This window comes from Diorhabda sublineata, chromosome X (genome assembly GCF_026230105.1).
Source record: "Diorhabda sublineata isolate icDioSubl1.1 chromosome X, icDioSubl1.1, whole genome shotgun sequence".
In the NCBI taxonomy this organism is placed as follows: domain Eukaryota; kingdom Metazoa; phylum Arthropoda; class Insecta; order Coleoptera; family Chrysomelidae; genus Diorhabda; species Diorhabda sublineata.
The window spans coordinates 18,173,421-18,191,782 of record NC_079485.1 but is presented as its reverse complement, the minus strand read 5'-3'; the positions used below and the strand labels follow the sequence as shown (position 1 = coordinate 18,191,782).

Here is an 18,362-nt window from a genome sequence, read left to right as displayed (position 1 = left end):
TAGTTCTGTTCATTGGCGGGAAATTACTGTAGTAAATTACCACAAGAGTTTACATTTCCCGGTATTTTACCGTAGTATTTTTAATGTGCAAAATTACATTTGTAAATTAGCAAAAATGTAAAATATGGTATTTTTACATACTTGTCTAGTAGAAATCAGTGAGCAAGTCCTTACATTATCTTAACTCTATGTGTCGTAGGTGATGTTTTGTCTTTCATTTATCTATGAAATTATGACTGTACAATCCAGTTATTGACAAAATATCATATAAGGATTTTCGCAGTTTGATTGTCTATAGATCAAAGATTATATACTATAGATTTTATTTTCTATGATAATAAAACATTTGTCATTAAGTACACTAGAATTATTGTTAAATAAAGTAAGTAAATATACATGGATTTTGATAGTCCAGATGTCATGAAAGATTTTCCAGGACTGTATGCTTCAGATCTCAATAAAAAATGTAGTAATGAAAGTGACTGTAAGTTTTATATAGTAATAAAGTACAAATTCTTTTATCTGTTTTTCTGTAGATAGTGATGAAGTAGAGAAAGTAGTGAAAAAAGAAACATTAATTGGTAAACGTAAAGACAAGAAAGATAAGGAAAGAGGTTATGCAGCTCTGGGAGAAAGTTCTGATGAAGGATCAAGGTATTCAATGTCTCTTCAATTTTATAAAATTCGCTTGTAAATATATTGGAAGTAATCTTTCTTAAATTTTGCATATTTGTCACAGTTTAGATATTTTTTCTCTCCCTAAGTTTTCAGATAATTATAGACTGATTTTTTTTTATAAACTGTGTGCTTGGGAGAGAGCTGATTGTTAGTTAATATTTTTAGTACCATGTATTATTTGTAAGCAGTGTTACCTTGTACCCATTTCAGGAGTCCATCAAAATCTAAAAAGAGTAAGTCATTCAAGTTTTCATCAAAATCCAAAGAAAAAAGAGAAAAATCTAGAGACAAAGAAAATCCTGATAGGAAAGACAGAGAGAAGAAGGTAGATAAAAAACTTGAAAAAGAAAAATCCAAGAAAAATAAAAACTCTGTTGAGGACACAATTGCTTTTGCAGGTATATATACTATTATTACTACTTGGCAAATTCAATTGTTTTATACATTTCAGAAGCACTACCAATTTTTGGGGTCAGCTTAGACATTTCAGTTGAAAGAAGTAGATGTCATGATGGTGTAGATTTACCATTACCTATCAGAGAATGTATTGATTATGTGGAATCAGTTGGTATATCATTTGAAGGAGTTTACAAAATTAGTGGTACCAAAACTAAAGTCTCTCAAATCAAAAAAATGTATAACCTTAGGGAGAATGTGAAATTAAGCGATTATGATGTACCTACAGCTACCAGTCTTTTAAAAATGTTTTTAAGGTGAAATTATTCATATATTTATTCAATATATTTATCAAATAAGTAGAAATAAATATATATATATTATTTTTTTGTATTATAAAAAAAATAATACAAAATTATTTACTTGTAGAGATCTTCCAGAACCTATATTCACCAATGATTTGTTGGTACGCTTTGAAGAAGCTGGTGCTATATTAAATTTCAATACCAGAGAGAAACATTTGAAAATATTAGTAGAAAACTTACCGCCATTAAATAAATTATTGTTGTCATGGCTCATTGTTCATTTACATAATGTATCAATAAATGTAAGTAAACCAGTAAAATATTAAATTTATCAAATTTTATCAAAATTGTCTGATGAAATAAAATTACCAATTAATGCATAGCTTTCAATTTTTGATTAGTTTTAGGGTTAATTGATAAATTAAAGGTTTGTGAAGAAATATATCAAACAGAATATTAATTGGCCTGGGAAATATTCTGAATCAATTGGATATTTCATGTTTAATAATATAGAATTTTTAACATAACTGACTGAAATTTAATTAAATTTGGAGCAAATTTGTTAGAATAGAATAATCTTCTAATCAAATTATAAGCTTTACTACTAAGACAAATAATGAAGGTAGTAGAAGTCTTGTTTAGGTTGCCTAATACAACTAAACATGTTATTTTTTGTTTCTCACTAACAAAATTCATCTAAATAAATATAGAATCTCAATTGCTTTTTTGTTTCCATAGAGGGTACAAAAATTATTAGTAACAATATTTTACATTAAATTTAGCACAGTAGGGTCTAAAGCATATAATTATAATAACCTTAGTAACATTTCACTTAAACATACAATAAAAGTTGAGAAAAATTAAGTTGAGTCCTAGTTAAGCTGATGAGTAGTGGTGTGAAAAGTTAATGAAAATAGAATTGAGAAAATTCACTGTAAATTGTTGGCAATCGAATTACTAGACTACTCTTGTAAGAAGACATCATGGAAACTATATTCTTCTGTACAAATCTTGAAAGGCCCCGTTGGAAAACCACCATAACTATAATATATATTACTTTTAAATGTCAATACTTTACATTATCATATCTTTTAAATTTTTCCTTAACTTATTTTTCATTAATTTTTTATATTACCTCCAGGTTAACTAAAAAATAAAGCCAAACTTTAAGTTTTGGCTTTATTTTTTACTCTTAAGTGCACATTAGAGAGTTTTTGTTTAATTTTTTCTTATTAATATATTATTATGGTAGAAAATCATTCAAATTTGAGAAAAATGTTGAAAATAAGAAGTAAATTTAGGAAGTAATTCAATGACTTGAGGTAGAAGTAGAAGTCCTATTTCTAAAATATTGAATCGTATTCTGTTATATGAAAATGGTTATATAAATGTATATAGTGAATAATATTTACAGAATTGTATGATTATTTTCATCAATGGAAAGATGAAATAAGTAATATTGAAAAATGTATGTTGCCCTGAGAATTGATTCAGCGATATTGGAACTCATTAACCTAAGTGCTAGGCCCCCATGTATTTTTATAATGTCAGAAAATGTTTATATAAGATACTACTACCCCAACTGTAAGTGAAATGTATAAACTATCTTAATATAGTAGTTCAATCAGATACCCCTAATGATCTATAATTGTTTTGTGGGTGTCTCATTTGATCTATGTATTGTCATTGGAATTAAGCCAGTTTGAAAAATTTCAAGTCAACAAGAAGTTATTTAAATAGTAATTTCATCAAAATTTAAATGAAGAGTTTTAAGAAATAGTCTTACATTGTAATGAACAGAGAACTTATTTGTAACTTCAAGGATAACTTGAAATCACATAATCATAAATTTGTGCAAATCCCTCATACTTATTCAATACTCAGAGTTAAGGGTAAAGGAGTATGTTTTCTTCCTTCAGTGTTAGCTTTTGTATTCATAATTTGTCCATGAATAGGTTTCCTTTCATTTATGGACACTTTTTGCTAAAATATTTTTTGTTGTAGGAAAAACAAAATAAAATGAGTAAACATAATATCGCCTCTGCCCTAAATCATACATTTCATGTATCATCAAGACTTCTTCAGGCTTTGCTTCAGCATAGTTCTGCATTATTTCCAAACATTGTAATTTACAAATACATACCACCTGTAAAATCATCTGTACAGTTACCAGATCGACCTCAACAACTAGAAATGGAGTTGAAAAAACAAGAATCTTTGTTGTCACAAATACATAATGAAATGAATGTTGGATGTATATCCAAAGAAAGGGAAGAAAAGCTTTGGGAAGTGCAAAGAATTATTACACAATTAAAAGTGAGTAGATGAATATTCAATATTTTCTAAAAATCATCTTATTTTCAAGCTGCCCAAACATGTGTCTTTTTAATCTGAATTGATATGAGCAACAAACAAATCACATTTGAAAGTTCACTTAACACATAATGTAATTGAATTGAACTCGAAGTATACTAAGGATCTAGAAATTTGGCGAAAACTCATGTCAACATTTTATTTTACTGAAAAATCAATTAATTATTAGTATCATATTCTGTATCTAATTTAAATGTGAACATTTTAAAAAAGTTTCAAATCGCCCGTAACAAATATATGCAACTTAGAAATGTATACCCTGTTTTTGAACTAGAAGGACCATTTCAAGAAACCTGAATCACACCACTAGAAGTCACTAGAAAAGTGGTTAGATTGGAAATGATGACATAAAATACTAGTCATACTAAAATTATACAGTCTGGAAATAATGTACCACAAACTAAATAATATTTAATAGACACACGGTAAAAAATGCATATTATTGAAAACAAAAAAATATAATTAATTGTAAAATCAAATCTATAAAGAATTTTAAGGTAGGTGACTATGAAGGAACCACAATAGAATGAAATTGCATTATTCAGAGAGCAGAGGATGTTTGTTTTTCGAAAAATCTGTATGTGAAATGAAATCAGTTGAATTGAAAATTGGTTGAGTATGAAATATACGAAAATGTTCCATTGCAAGTACAAGAACATTCGATTTAATATTACAACAAATATTTTTTGTTCTATATAGAAATAAATATCTGTATGAGACACACTTTATCAAAATAATGTTTTTGTCATCATTTCTTCGATAGATTTCTTATTTGGAACATTACATTTAGATTAGGTACCTATATAGAACAGGAAATTTCAAATGGTATGAAAAAGGGCCTATTTTTCAATAGACTACTTATTATAGTTCGTTCTCATTCTAAAAACAGTAATTACAGTACTTAGAAACCAGATATGATATAAAAATCATTGAATTAATTTTTTTATTACACATTATTTGTAACAAATGAACATTTTACAGTACCTATATAAAAACTATCAATTTCATTATCTATAATTTGTTAACTCAACACTGTCATCACTTGAGAAAGAAAAGATTATCAGGGGTTCAATAAGATTATCCATAATCCTAGGCTTGCATTAGAAAATCCTTTACATCTTTTAGTTTAAAAGTAGTATCTTATAACATATGAATGTTTAACTCATAAAAACTGGTATAATTTGTGGCTTACTTAAAATTTATCTCTTTCATATCTTTATGTAATGATGAACGAGAAATTTGTGGTAAATACGGGCATTTTTTTATTTTGGTTAAAATTTTATTTCAAGATGGTGTTTCATTGTTAAAAAGAAACTATGAACATTGCATCAAATTATATTCTTTGTTGTATCGTGTAAGGTTTTTACAATTTTTGGACGACCTCCTCGATGGTTAGAAGAGACAATCATTCTAACGTTTCTACATTCTTTAATAATTCGAAGTACAGTCGATCTAGCAACTCCTAAAAAATAAAATTGGTATCCGTTAATTTCATACAAAAGTGCTATTTTATTTACCTAACGTTTTTACAATTTTAAACACAATGGCATTCACTTTTGTCTCTGATTCATCGTTTGACATTTGTTTATATGAATTCACAATGTTTTGCTTTTTGAATGATAGTACTTGGAATATTATCTGAGTCCATTTTCAAATTGTTCTTGACAAAAACTGTTTTTATATTTTAATAAAAGAATAACAAGAACACAAAAAATTTCAATATTTCATTCGTGGATTCAAGTTTTACCAATATTAGTTGTTCATGAAAGTCTTGTGATAGTGAGTTAAAAATATGTTTAACTAGAAATTCTTAATTGAGAAAACTTGAAATCTATAACAACTTAACCAGGAAAAAATACATGATTGGTTGTATTTATTTTAAAGTACAAATACTGTTGATTCACAGTTCAAAAAGAGTTGGTGAAAAGCTCTTAAAGCACTTTTGTAAACTTTGAGCAGTGATTTTATTTTATTTTGACATTGCATTATTAAAGGATTACTGAATAGTAAATTCCTGTGGAAGTAAGCATTCCATGTTGCTTTCACAAAAAATTTTAGTGAATTTGAGATTTTGAAGAAAAAAGTTCCTCCTGGTTCATACGTGATAGTGATCGTGATCGCAAGATATAAATACAGTCTTTACACAAGCTACCAAGGTCTTTAAAGAAACTGTCGCTGCAAAAAAGAAACTTTTTAAGTTTGGACACACTTGGATTGTTGATTTCATATACTGAAGATCCCCTGTTACAAAACTAACTCAAGGCTGAGGTATTTCAGTATTTAAGTAAAGTAAATGCAAAAGAATAAGTAAGTGTTCATACATTCTATGTACTCAATTATGTATTAGAAATAATTTATTGATAAATTGATTAATTGGCGTTCTCAAGTGTTTTTAGTTATTACTCCATTTGAACAACACTTCCAAATAAGTACAAAATATCACTAGGTAAAAATGTTTTAGCAAATTATTTTATGACAAAATATGTTATTATTTACTTTCTGTTATTACTATAAGGTATATTGAAATGGTACAGACCCTTCTGTCATAAAATACTCTGCTTTAACATCTGAAATACTTGTCTGGTGGTATTATTAGAGGTCACTCATACTTTTTTTAAGCTGTTGGTATTTTTTTTCTCCACTGTCCCAAATAAACAACACCATTCTTGTCTTCTGTATCTACTATATGCCATGGGATTCATCTTTATATATTTGTGCAGAGCAATTGTAACTAGTACAATTTGTACTGCATTTTCAGATACAGCAATGTAGAAAGTAAAATTCGCCATTGTGACATCATTATCCCAAAGACATTTTATCTAACTCTTCTAGCTCTGGACAGTCTATAGCTAAAAATGTTTCTCCTCTTGTTTAGCTGAGTCCGGAAAAAGTCTCATGATATTGTTTTGTAAAGGAAATGCTGAATCTCCAATGAAATGAAATGTTCTTCTGGCTTTTATGTAAATTGCAGTTTTTTAGTACAGGTAATTCCTTGTATAATAATTTTTTTCAAAAAGTTGACCGAGCAAGAATACCCTAAAATATAAAATAGAAATATCTCATCACTACATTGTTTGTAATTCTCCACCTGAATCACTATCATATCATATGATATGTGTATGAAACAGTAATCTGATCTAAGTGGCAAGAAAAAGTATGCTAAAACTTCATATATGATCGTAATATAATGATTCTGAATCTGTAGGACACTCTATGTTGATATATTTGCCATCAATTGCTTTTAAACAGTGAAGCATATTCCATTGTAACTAAAATTTCTCAGGTATCAAAAAATAGTGATGTAATGTTGAAGGTCATATATAAATAGGATGTAATATTTTCCATGTTATTTTACATGTATCTAGCATAATTTCTCTAACAGTAGATTTTCCCATTTGAAAGCTCCATGACAAGAACTGGTGACTAACTCCCGAGATAAGTATTTGAAATCATTTGTTACAACCAAGTGCATTTTTGCTTATAAAACAATATCTTATTCTGTGGCAGAATTCTACAATTTACAGTAGACTTGATATAATGGTATAATTCAATTTAGTGTGAAGTAAGAAATTATATATAAGTACTATATTAAGTCAAATTGTTATTTCATCTTCTAATCTTCTTCTTCTTCTATCTAATCTATCTTCTTCTAGTCTTCTTCTAATATATATATATATATATATATATATATATATATATATATATATATATATATATATATTATTATTTTTTTTTTATTTTTTAGACAAAATTTTTAATTTCTATTTTTTATGATACAACATACGAAAATACATACAATCCTCAATTTTCACCCTTCTACGATGAACCCTTATTTTTTAATAGCCATTTTATTAATTTAATCATTTTTCCTCTCCGGTCGAAAACTGATCAATCGTCATTTAATTAGTTATCCCCGCCAGATGTCTACAGGTGTCACTTCTGACTCAGTAAACAGCACGGAGTAGGGATGAGAACGAAGCCGGCCTTCTTTCTTTCTCACTCCCTACACAGTTGTCGGCCATCATTATTGTTTATGCATCAAGTGTAGTAGTAACGTTGACAATTATTATTTTGCTATCTCAGTGTAACTCTCATATTAACAAATATTTTCCGATGTACACACACAGTACATAAATCATGAGTGGCTTGCAGAAAGAGCGATTTTAGCGGCAAAAAATGTAGACGTTGATAATTTAAATCTGAAGATACAAATGTTGTTGCTAGGGAACTTGGTATCATATAAATCTATTGATACAGTTTGCGATGACAGCGAAGCAGTAAATTTTCCCACAGAGTTTTTGAACTCACTGGATTTGCCAGGCATGCCACCGCATAATTTACAATTAAAGGTTGGATCTCCAATTATCTTGCTTCGTAATTTGAACCCGCCCCGGCTGTGCAACGGTACGCGATTAGTCATTCAAAAATTAATGAAAAACGTGATCGAAGCCAGGATTTTGAATGGCAAGTTCAGAGGTGAAAATATACTCATACCACGGATTCCTATTATACCTACAGATGTGCCAATTCAATACAAACGTATTCAGTTTCTGATTAGATTGGCATTTGCAATGACTATCAGCAAATCCCAAGGTCAAACGATGTCTGTTTGTGGATTAGATTTGAGAACACCATGTTTTTCACAGGGACAATTATACGTGGCATGCTCTCAAGTGGGTAAACCATCCAGTTTGTTTGTGTTAGCTAAAGATGGACTAACAAAAAATATTGTTCACGCTATAGCATTAAGAGATTGATATTGTTTAATAGTGTTACTGTCGTAATTGTTTAATTAATGATATATAATTTTAAGGAATAAATTATAATAACTTAAAAATAATGTTTGCCTTTTGTTATTTTTATATTCCCTCATCGTTCACAGCGCTCCATGCTTATTTCACGCATATACCACATTCTTACATACATACAATATACACATTCTAACATACATACATACTTACAATAAGTAAGCTATTTTTTGTCTACACTAGAAATTACTAGGAAATTATTTATATGGCAAAACAACGTTTGCCGGGTCAGCTAGTATTTTTATATTATCTAATATAAAATTGTGTGCTTTATCAATAAAATTGTAAAATTCTCTAATGACAACAGCATATATATATATATATATATATATATATATATATATATATATATATATATATATATATATATATATATATATATATGAAGCCTTAAGAGCCTCGCACTCGCATCACAATTCTTCAGGCATACCGAAGTCTATTTTTTTTTCTTATTTTATCTAATTCATTTTAATTCATTCAATTTCCTCCATCTAATATAACATTACATTTCTCATCTTCATGTCTTATTTTGTCAATTATCAACACATATAGATTATTCTTGTTTTACATTTTAAATGCAAATTTTTACCTTGTATAATCATCTTTTCTTTTTCTACTATAATTGTATGACCCATTGAGGTAATTTCCGAAAGTGATAACAAATTATGTTTCATATTTTGAACGATTAATCCTTCCAAACAAAACTTTTGTCCTTGAGTTTTTGTTTTCAGAGTTCCTATTTTATTTTCTTGTAAAATGTCACCGTTTGTAATATGAATGGTTATTGGCGTGTCTAGCTTTCTTATATTAACCATATACTTTTCTAGTTCCTCTTTCAATAAGTGATAACTTGCTCCAGATCCACAATCATTGCCATTTTTCTTCCTCTTCTTCTTTTATAACGTTAGCTTGCCCTGAATTTTGAGTACTTCCACTTCCTCTGTAACCACCTCTACCTCTGTCTCGCTTAGGACATTGTGAAAACCAGTGTTCTTGGCTTCCACATTTATAGCACCCATTTGAAGCTTTAAAACTAGATTCTGTAGTAAAACAAACAATAAAAGACATACTTTATTTCCTTTATCTAACATAGATCTCATATCTTCGAGATCTCTTGATAGTTGAATCAAATTTTAAAAATAGGTCTTCCATTTTTTCAAATTCCTCATTTTTCATAGTTATAATGCCATAATGCCATCTTAGTCAAAGAACTTGTCATTACAAACACACTTTTAAGTGCCTCAATTTGTTCTCAATTGATTCTGTGTAGCTTGAACTTCTGGGTGTATTTTTGACATTTATAATTGTTTAAGGCGCGTCGTGTTTTTATTACTTGGTTTTTTATCCAATATCATTGCAACAATAACGGTAGCGGCGCCCTTGTCTAGATAATTGTATTTAATCGATGCACATATAACATGAATTTTAGTATAAAAACAGTTTCTACTAATTTCAAACCTATATTTATTTCAGAGAAAAATGAAAACAGTACAGAAGATAAAAAACAGTTCACAAAAATGTGACGAGGATATTAACAATGAACATAAAGTTGCAGACAGTAAGTCTTGTAAGGATCCTGATATAAAATCTGCGTTGAGTGATACTATTGAATATGTTTCCCATTCAGATACTTTATCAGTTAAATCACAACTTACTTTGTCTGCGGTGAAAAATGAAGCAAGTTGTGAGACTACAATTGAGACAAAAGACCAAGAGAAAAACGTTACTGAACACGAGGAATTTATTATTAAAAAAAATGATTATTTGTTCGATGATGATATAATACTGTTAACTTATAAAAGAAATGGACTAATTCAGTTGAAAGAACAGTTAACCAAAGATATCCACAAAGAGAAAATTGAAATTGATGTTTTGAAAGGCAAAATTGATACTAGTACTAACCAAACAATTTCTTCAAAAATAGTTATTCCAAAACAAGAAAGTTTAGACCAAATTATGACATTATTGCAAAACGAAAACAAAATTTTACAAATAAAAAAAATTAATCTTGTTAGAAAAATTATTGAACAAAAAGAATTGTGCATAGAGTTTAGTGCACAACTACGATTGACGGAAAATGAAAAGTATTCGAATTTTTAATGTTACTGAATGTCGACAAAAAATATATATTTTAATTAGATATTAAATTTTTATTGAGATAATAAGTTTCATCATTTAACAATCAATTATATTGTTCATTTAGTATTTTAATAAAAATTTCTATTATATTTTTAATAGAATTTAGGGGAAAATGGATACAAATGTTTGCTTATAAAATCTAAATAAAATTATCCTAAAACTTAGAACTAGGTATTTGAAAGTACAATTCTCTTGATTTTAGGAAAAGCTGTGCGTTTTAATTACCCTTTAATTTTAAATTAAGTATACTTATATGAAAATAAAAATAAGTTGAAAAATGTATCAAAATCAAATCTAAAAATTGAAATTCATAGTTGATAACTATTATTATCATGTTTGATTGATGATTTTAATATTTTGTTCAATTCGACAAGTTCCACATTTTTGTTCCTCTTTTAGTAAATATACAGTATACATCCGACATGTTCAATGTTCCATTCTTTTACTTACTGCCCAGATTAATTTTGCAGTAGTAAAAGGGTGATACTGTAATTCTACAGTATTCTACATGTTGCAAATATTTGTAGTGAGTATATATTTTTGTCCAAACAATCTTTAAACTGTCCAGATCAAAATATATGTTTTTTCTAATCGCCAGCTGTAATACGGGTTATTCGTGCAGACTCCAGTTCCAAAAATTCAACAAACAATGAAACCATTTTTCAAACACATCCGTATCACTTTCTTAGTGGCATTTGCCAGTTCTTCTCGAATTAAATATCAATTCAATGTTTGGTAAGAAGTCACTATTACTCCTTGTGCACCATAACAAAACTATCTTTTCCAGACTGCTGTCTGTAATAAATTTTTGTGTTAATTTATATATCCATTAATTTGACTTATATATGCTCTCCATATACATGTTGGGGAGTTGAATATAAATACTTTTCAATTTTTTTATAATAAACAATGTGATAATGATGAAGTATATCAAAGAAGCCGGTTCTTAAATTAGAATAATTCAACATAAATTGTCTGTAAAAGTATGAAGATTCATTTAACTCAAATATCAACAACCTATCAATAAGCTAGAAAAACGTAAAAGCTACATTTCCTACAGCGTTGTCACAAACCTTACATTAAATGCTAAGATTTAGTGTGATTTGCCTTGACTTCCCCTTACGTGAAATTGACGCTAATAATATTTTAAACTAATTTTTTTTATATTCGGCAAAGTAATAAACCGTTCAGGTATACAATGGTTAATTTATTTGAAATAAATAAAATTCAAAGTAAAAACAGATAAAAACAAAACTTTTTCAAAATTTTTACTCAATCCATGGAGACTAATGTACTTTTTTGATTGAAATAATTGGACACATATCATATGGGATTCTGTGCTGGAAGACAGTCACGGGAAATGTCTACGTTTTTTCGTCTATATATTCCAAACTTTCATCCACAACAGAGAGCATCTATTTAGCAAGAGGCTAGGCTTGACTACACGCATTGGTTGAATCCTGATCACAGTTTCTCGTCGAACCGCATGAAAAGCTGATCTGTGCTTCTGCAGCTTTACACACAAAGCGAAATAAATGCCACATGTCATCCAATATCTATTTACTATATAATATCTATTTTAATTTTATTATTTGATTTTATTTTAGCTGGCAAAATGAATTTTTGAAATAATTGTTTTTTAATATCTAATATTTTTTTATCTTTTGAAGTTGACGTGAGATTTTTATTAATATAATATTTAGATTGTAATTATAAAATGGGTAAAGGAAGAAGCCCATGTGTCAATTATCTTGATCAATATTTGAGTACTTTCTTAAATGTAATGTGTAAGCCTATTACACATATTCTTCGATAAATTTTTCTTTTTGCTCAATAGTCTTGAAATCAAATTTTAGAACACAAATAATTTTTTATGACGTAATATAAAACTAACGGAAGTTGACAATCGAAATAATTGATGTATAAAATTGATATTCTTACGTTTAAAATAATTATCCTGTATCAAGGAAATTTTGTTTTAATATTTTCATAAATTTTCTATATATCTTGAAAATAGAAAAAACGGAAGCTCCATTATTAGAAGTAGTTTCCACGAATTGGGTATTGAACATACTCTACACTATCATTACACCAACACTCACAAATATACTGGCTGACGAGTGTTTTGATAACCAAGTTATCGTCTTCAGAAATTGAACGAAACGTGCGTCAGACAGTGTAATTTGATGTAGTGGTAGTGTAAATAGTGTGTTCAGTATGAATATCACAAACGGTTAAAAAATTCCAATTAGAGAATTGGATGGGAAATGGTCCTTCACCTCATATTTGTGACTCGAGTTTTTACATAATTTCTTCCAAAATAAAAGTACTTTCTACTCTAAATCAAGTTGTTCAAAGCCTTTACACCGATTTTAGAATATTTTGTCTAGTTTTTTAACACTGAACACACTACCACTAACGAATACGCTGACCGTGTAGCGATAACCAATATATCGCCTCCAGAGACTAAACATAAACTAAAACCTATTAACTTGACTTACCCGTTTTATGCTGAACTTTCCCAACAATAAACCCTATACTTTCCTTCACAATTTCATATATACCACTATTCCAAATTTGGTTTTTTATTCATAGGATTCCCAACAATAGTTTTAATTTATAATTGGACTTATAAACCAATTTAAAACCCATTCTGTTAAAGTTTCTTTCCAATCCCTTTGTATAAACAACAAATTTTTTACGTTTGAATACAGCTACATCTTCAATAAAAGTCCTTTTCTTATTGTATCACTCGATATTGAGTGTAAAGTGTAAATTATACGATGTACCAAGAAATGGAGATTTCTTATGTTGAATACTATGGATAGAATCAGCCGGAATGTACCTGCACGTAGCGGTGTTTTGCCTAAATACATAAAATTCTAGCCGATTACTACTCTCAATTACCAAATTATTTAAAAATGGCAACTGTCTATTATTTTCCATTTCATAAGTGACGTTTCACATTGAATTCTTGTACATTTGCCTTTTTCGTAATGAATACAGCGAAAATATCCACATACCTGTACCATACTTTGGAAAAATATTGAAATTTTTGACTAAGTTGCTTTTCAAAGTGATTCATAAATGTGTCAGCCATAAACGGCGCCAACTGCTCATAGCTGTTCCTTCGCCTTGTTTGTAGAATTCGTTGTTGTACTAGCTCATTTATTATGTCAGCTATCAAATTATTCGATCTCAGGAAGTCTAAAAGGTCTACGGAATCGGCCCGCTGGGAAATAATGAATTTACATCAAAAGAGATTAAAATTTCCCGATATTCAGTTTTTCTACTTTTCACTTTGTTGATAAATTCTAACGAATTCTTAACTGAAAAACTCTCCGGTTTGATGGGTAGGGTTTCAAACTTCGACGATGATGGGTAACTTACGGATAACTTGTACCTGAGTGTACCGGTGACAAGGTTTTTACAAATTCATCACAAGTGTTTCTTTCACACTTGTGAACCTTTTTTTCAGCGGATTCTTTGAGATTTTGGTGTATGGTCTTGTTTCGATTAAGCTTCCACTCTCTCCAAATTGTCCTTTTTGTCCATTTTAACAGCATTGTTTCCTTTATCTGCTTTCAAGTAAACACAATATTTCCTCCTCAAACTCCTGACAGAAGTTTTTCTGAGAGTTTATACGTAACGTATTCCTGTCGGGTTTAACCTTTAAAATACATTCAAGAATGTCACGCAAAAGAAGTTTCCAAAATGTTTAGTGAGTAATTGGTTTTAATGACGACTTTTTCTGTTTTCTATTGTATATAATGAATAATATTTGAATAATATAATAAAAATTCCTTGTTTAATTTGTTTCTTTAAACCATAGTTTTTCTTTTAAAATAGCGTAATGTATCATTCACAAAAATTTGATATCTTAAAAATTCGAGCTGATAGGAAAAAACTAATAGCATATTTGAATTCAGGGCATCAAATTCATAAAAAATCACCTCCAAAATCTTCGGCACCGAAACCACTGTGGACCTGTGTTATTGTTTAAGGTTTGTTCAAATAATGAAGGTTATAATATTCGTTACTGCTCATTTATATTTTTGAAAATTTCTGCGTTGGTCCCTGTTTTGAATATTTCGTCGCGAAAAGGAGATGTGGTGTGTTAGCTATGGAATTAAATGTTTTAATAATAATTTACAATGAACTCGGTAACTATACTAGTCTTACACGAATTGCATAATCTTTATTGCCCGTAAACAGTGTGTTAAGTACCCAATTCGTGGTAAAAACTTCTACTAATGGAACTTTCGTTTTTTCTATTTTCAAGAAATGTAGAAAATTTATGAAGATATTAGAAGAAAAATTTCCTTGATTTCCTTTTGATACAACTTTTGAACTTCATTTAATGTCATCCTATATCACAAAAAAGATCAGTGATAATAAGTTTGGCTGATAGATCTATCCAACTATCAGATCCTGAATTTAGATGCTTAGCTATTCTAAAAGCAAAAACTGCATTGAAAAAAAATAGTTATCCGGATAAAATGATAGGTTAGGTTAGGCCTAGGAGTTATTTCAATAAATATGATATAAGTATAAGACATAAAATTCAAAAATTATTTAAAAAAAACTAAGACTTAAATCAAGAACATTCAAAAGAATAAACATAAATAAATAAGCAATTTGATATAGACGTAAAACTAATTACATTATTTTCTGTTCAATAATTCAAAATTGAATTTCAATGTTTTTCAATCTATGATTATTCTCCGGTTTATTCGTTTAATTGCTGGTTGGTTATCTTCATAGATCATGACTGAAGGTTTCAAATCAAATAGATAAAAATCGTTTAAATTTTTTTTATACAGGTTTGCCTCAGAAACTGTCGAACTTAGGGCAATATACTCTGATTCTGACATTGAATGAATAACTAGCAACTTGGTTATCCTGTCGTTGACTTTCAATTTATTAAAAAAAAATTATAAATTATTTTAATTATTTTTTTCTCCAACTATTGCTTTAGAAAAAATTTAAGAATAAAAAAAGGATTTTCAGTTGTAATTTCATTTCTTAAGACTTCTTCTTGAAAAAAAGCTTTGATATTAAATAAAGTAAGGTTACTAATCTTACTTTCGTATAATGTAACAGGAATATTGAAAAAATACCACTAGTAAGTCCTTTTTACAATAGGACTACTTATGTGAAAACTGTAATTCAACTTATCTACTCCTATAGTTAGGCCAATTCACCCCCACCAACTGAATATATGAATTATTTCGGAATTAGTGTGAATGTACAGATATTTTACAATTATGTTGTAATCCATAAGACTTCCTATAAACGCGGACATCATTTGCTCGATTTTTTATATGAATATTTCAACTAAGTGAATGTTTTTATTCTTAGAAATACCTCTATCATACAAATATGTCCCTTAGTTTCACTTTTTGCGGTAATTTATTATAACAAAGCTACAACCTTAATCCTCCCCCTATTTATTTGGATGATGGTACAGACTATGAAATAGGTCTCACCAATTTCAGTACATTTTATTCTTGACCAAATATCGATGGAAACGAACAATTTTTTTGAGTGGGGGGACTAGGAAAATAATAATATACCACTTGGCGCATATGAATTGGAAGATATAGCTACAGTCTTGAAATAGCACATGAAAATCATAAAAAAAGATGCATATATTAACATAACGCCGGATATAAATACTTCAAAGGTGTCTGTGCAGAGCAATTACTTCATATCATTTGAATCGGACAACACAATAGGTTCCTTGCTTGGTTTCCCGAAAGATACTCTTCAAGCCTCATAGCAGCTGAAACTCAACGGAGAACCTGTGCGCGGAAACGTCATCATTACATATTTTTTTTTAGGTTGAAAAATATAAGAATTAAATAGTGTGTTCCTAACCCAACCTAACGTTACGAGAAACTTCTTTTAAAAAGGAATTCAGCAATGTACTGCCGATAGTGCTGCTTTCTCTGTTTCTGATTTAGGTTACTTTTGAATAATTTGGCAAAAACATTTTCTGAACCACAAAAAAATTATAAAAACAGCTATATATGAAAAACTGCAAAAAAATTATTTCATATATTTTCTAATGCCATACGAAACGGTAATTGTAGCATTTGACTTATCAAAAAAATTGATATATCTCTTTAACCATTAGAGATAAGATAAACGACATTTAAGTCTTATGTGCTGTGACCAAAAAAAAAATTATTTTTCAAATAGATAAATAAAATAGTATAAAAAAAAGTGAATAATGAAAATAGGGTTCTGGGAGTTAGTACGTTTTTATCGGAAATTTCTCCTTCTTTAAAAAGCTTTTTTCAAAATTGCTTAATGAATATTTTTCAAGTTATTAACGAGAAACTAAATACCATTTTTTATCTTATTTTTTTAATAACAATTAAAATTTTTTACCTATACCAAAATCATATTAGAACCTTAATTTCCATTTTTATCGTTTTTGAACTTATTGGATAGACTATTTGATCAATTGGGAAATCTCATCAATTTTCAAGGTGAAGAAATTGTTGTCTTAAAATTTGATTAAGCACATTCCACTAAGCCCTCCATTTCTGGTTGGAGCATTAGTTTGATAAGAGCAAAGAGACTCCTCACAACCAGAAATAAATAATATTTGAAATCTATTGGATACAAAGTACTAATATAATTGAAATCCCACATGTTACTGGCGAATCCATCAATGACACCATTATGGTGCAATTTCAATTTAACACATATTAGCCCTTCATACCTGGTAAACTGAACTACAATAATGGATGAGATTCGAATCCCCTTATAGGATCTGGATGTTTATACACGACTCTTAGAAGTTTTTTATATATTGAAGGAAAACTGCAAACTTCTACCGGCAATATACCAACTAAATTAGATTTTATTAACAACGCTATTGCATTCTTATTTCGTGAGCTTAGATATGATCTGAACGGTGTCATAATAGATTCTGTACGTAATGTAGGTCTTGTTTCGACAATAAAAAATTACCCGTCTCTGAATGAAAATGACAGTATTCTCATACAAAACGCAGGATGGTTCCCAAAAATGAAGAGTGAAAAGGTGTTGGTTGACGCAAATGCAAATTTCGATGTTTGTATAACATTACGATTTTATCAATTTTTTTTTGTAGATTTAAAAAATGAATAATGAACAGGTTCTGATATTAATTCGTGATAGTGATGCAGTATCAAATGTATTGTTTTTGTTTGATGCTTGTGTAATTAAATATTTTTCTTTATACTTTAGTGTTTTCTTTTGTGGGGGGAATGTATAAAAGGGGGTAATTTGTACCCTTAAATCGCCGGCAGGAGACTCTTTCTTAGAAAGTTGGAAGTTGTATTCGGCCTCAGTTAAAGTAAGTATATAAAAACTGGTACTCAGATGGGGTGAACAATTAATATTAAATTGGACGCCATTAGCTTTTTAACGAACGACGCGACGTTAAAAATTAATAAAAAAGGTGGAGAAGCTGTAAACACCTTATGAATTACATTGAAATAAAAATTAAACAATCTAAAACTATTCCCGGACACATTATTATCCAAATTAATATATATTGCTAAGAACAATAAAAAAGTTTCAACAACAAATAAATTTATTGAAAAATAATAAAGAAACCCCGAAATCAATCTATCCCAGCAGAGTTATTCGTCGTCCAGCTGTCAAC

General features: G+C 28.9%; 1 protein-coding gene across 1 annotated transcript; it reads left to right on the top strand.

Moving 5' to 3' along the window:
- The first annotated feature begins 41 nt into the window (after positions 1-41).
- LOC130450991 (ralA-binding protein 1) lies at positions 42-17,929 on the top strand. Its single transcript, XM_056789766.1, has 7 exons — positions 42-484; positions 537-654; positions 889-1,076; positions 1,130-1,391; positions 1,504-1,681; positions 3,384-3,695; positions 10,034-17,929. The coding sequence occupies exons 1-7, from the start codon at positions 397-399 to the stop codon at positions 10,658-10,660; spliced, it is 1,773 nt and encodes a 590-aa protein (XP_056645744.1). The 5' UTR covers positions 42-396; the 3' UTR covers positions 10,661-17,929.
- Positions 17,930-18,362: the final 433 nt, after the last annotated feature.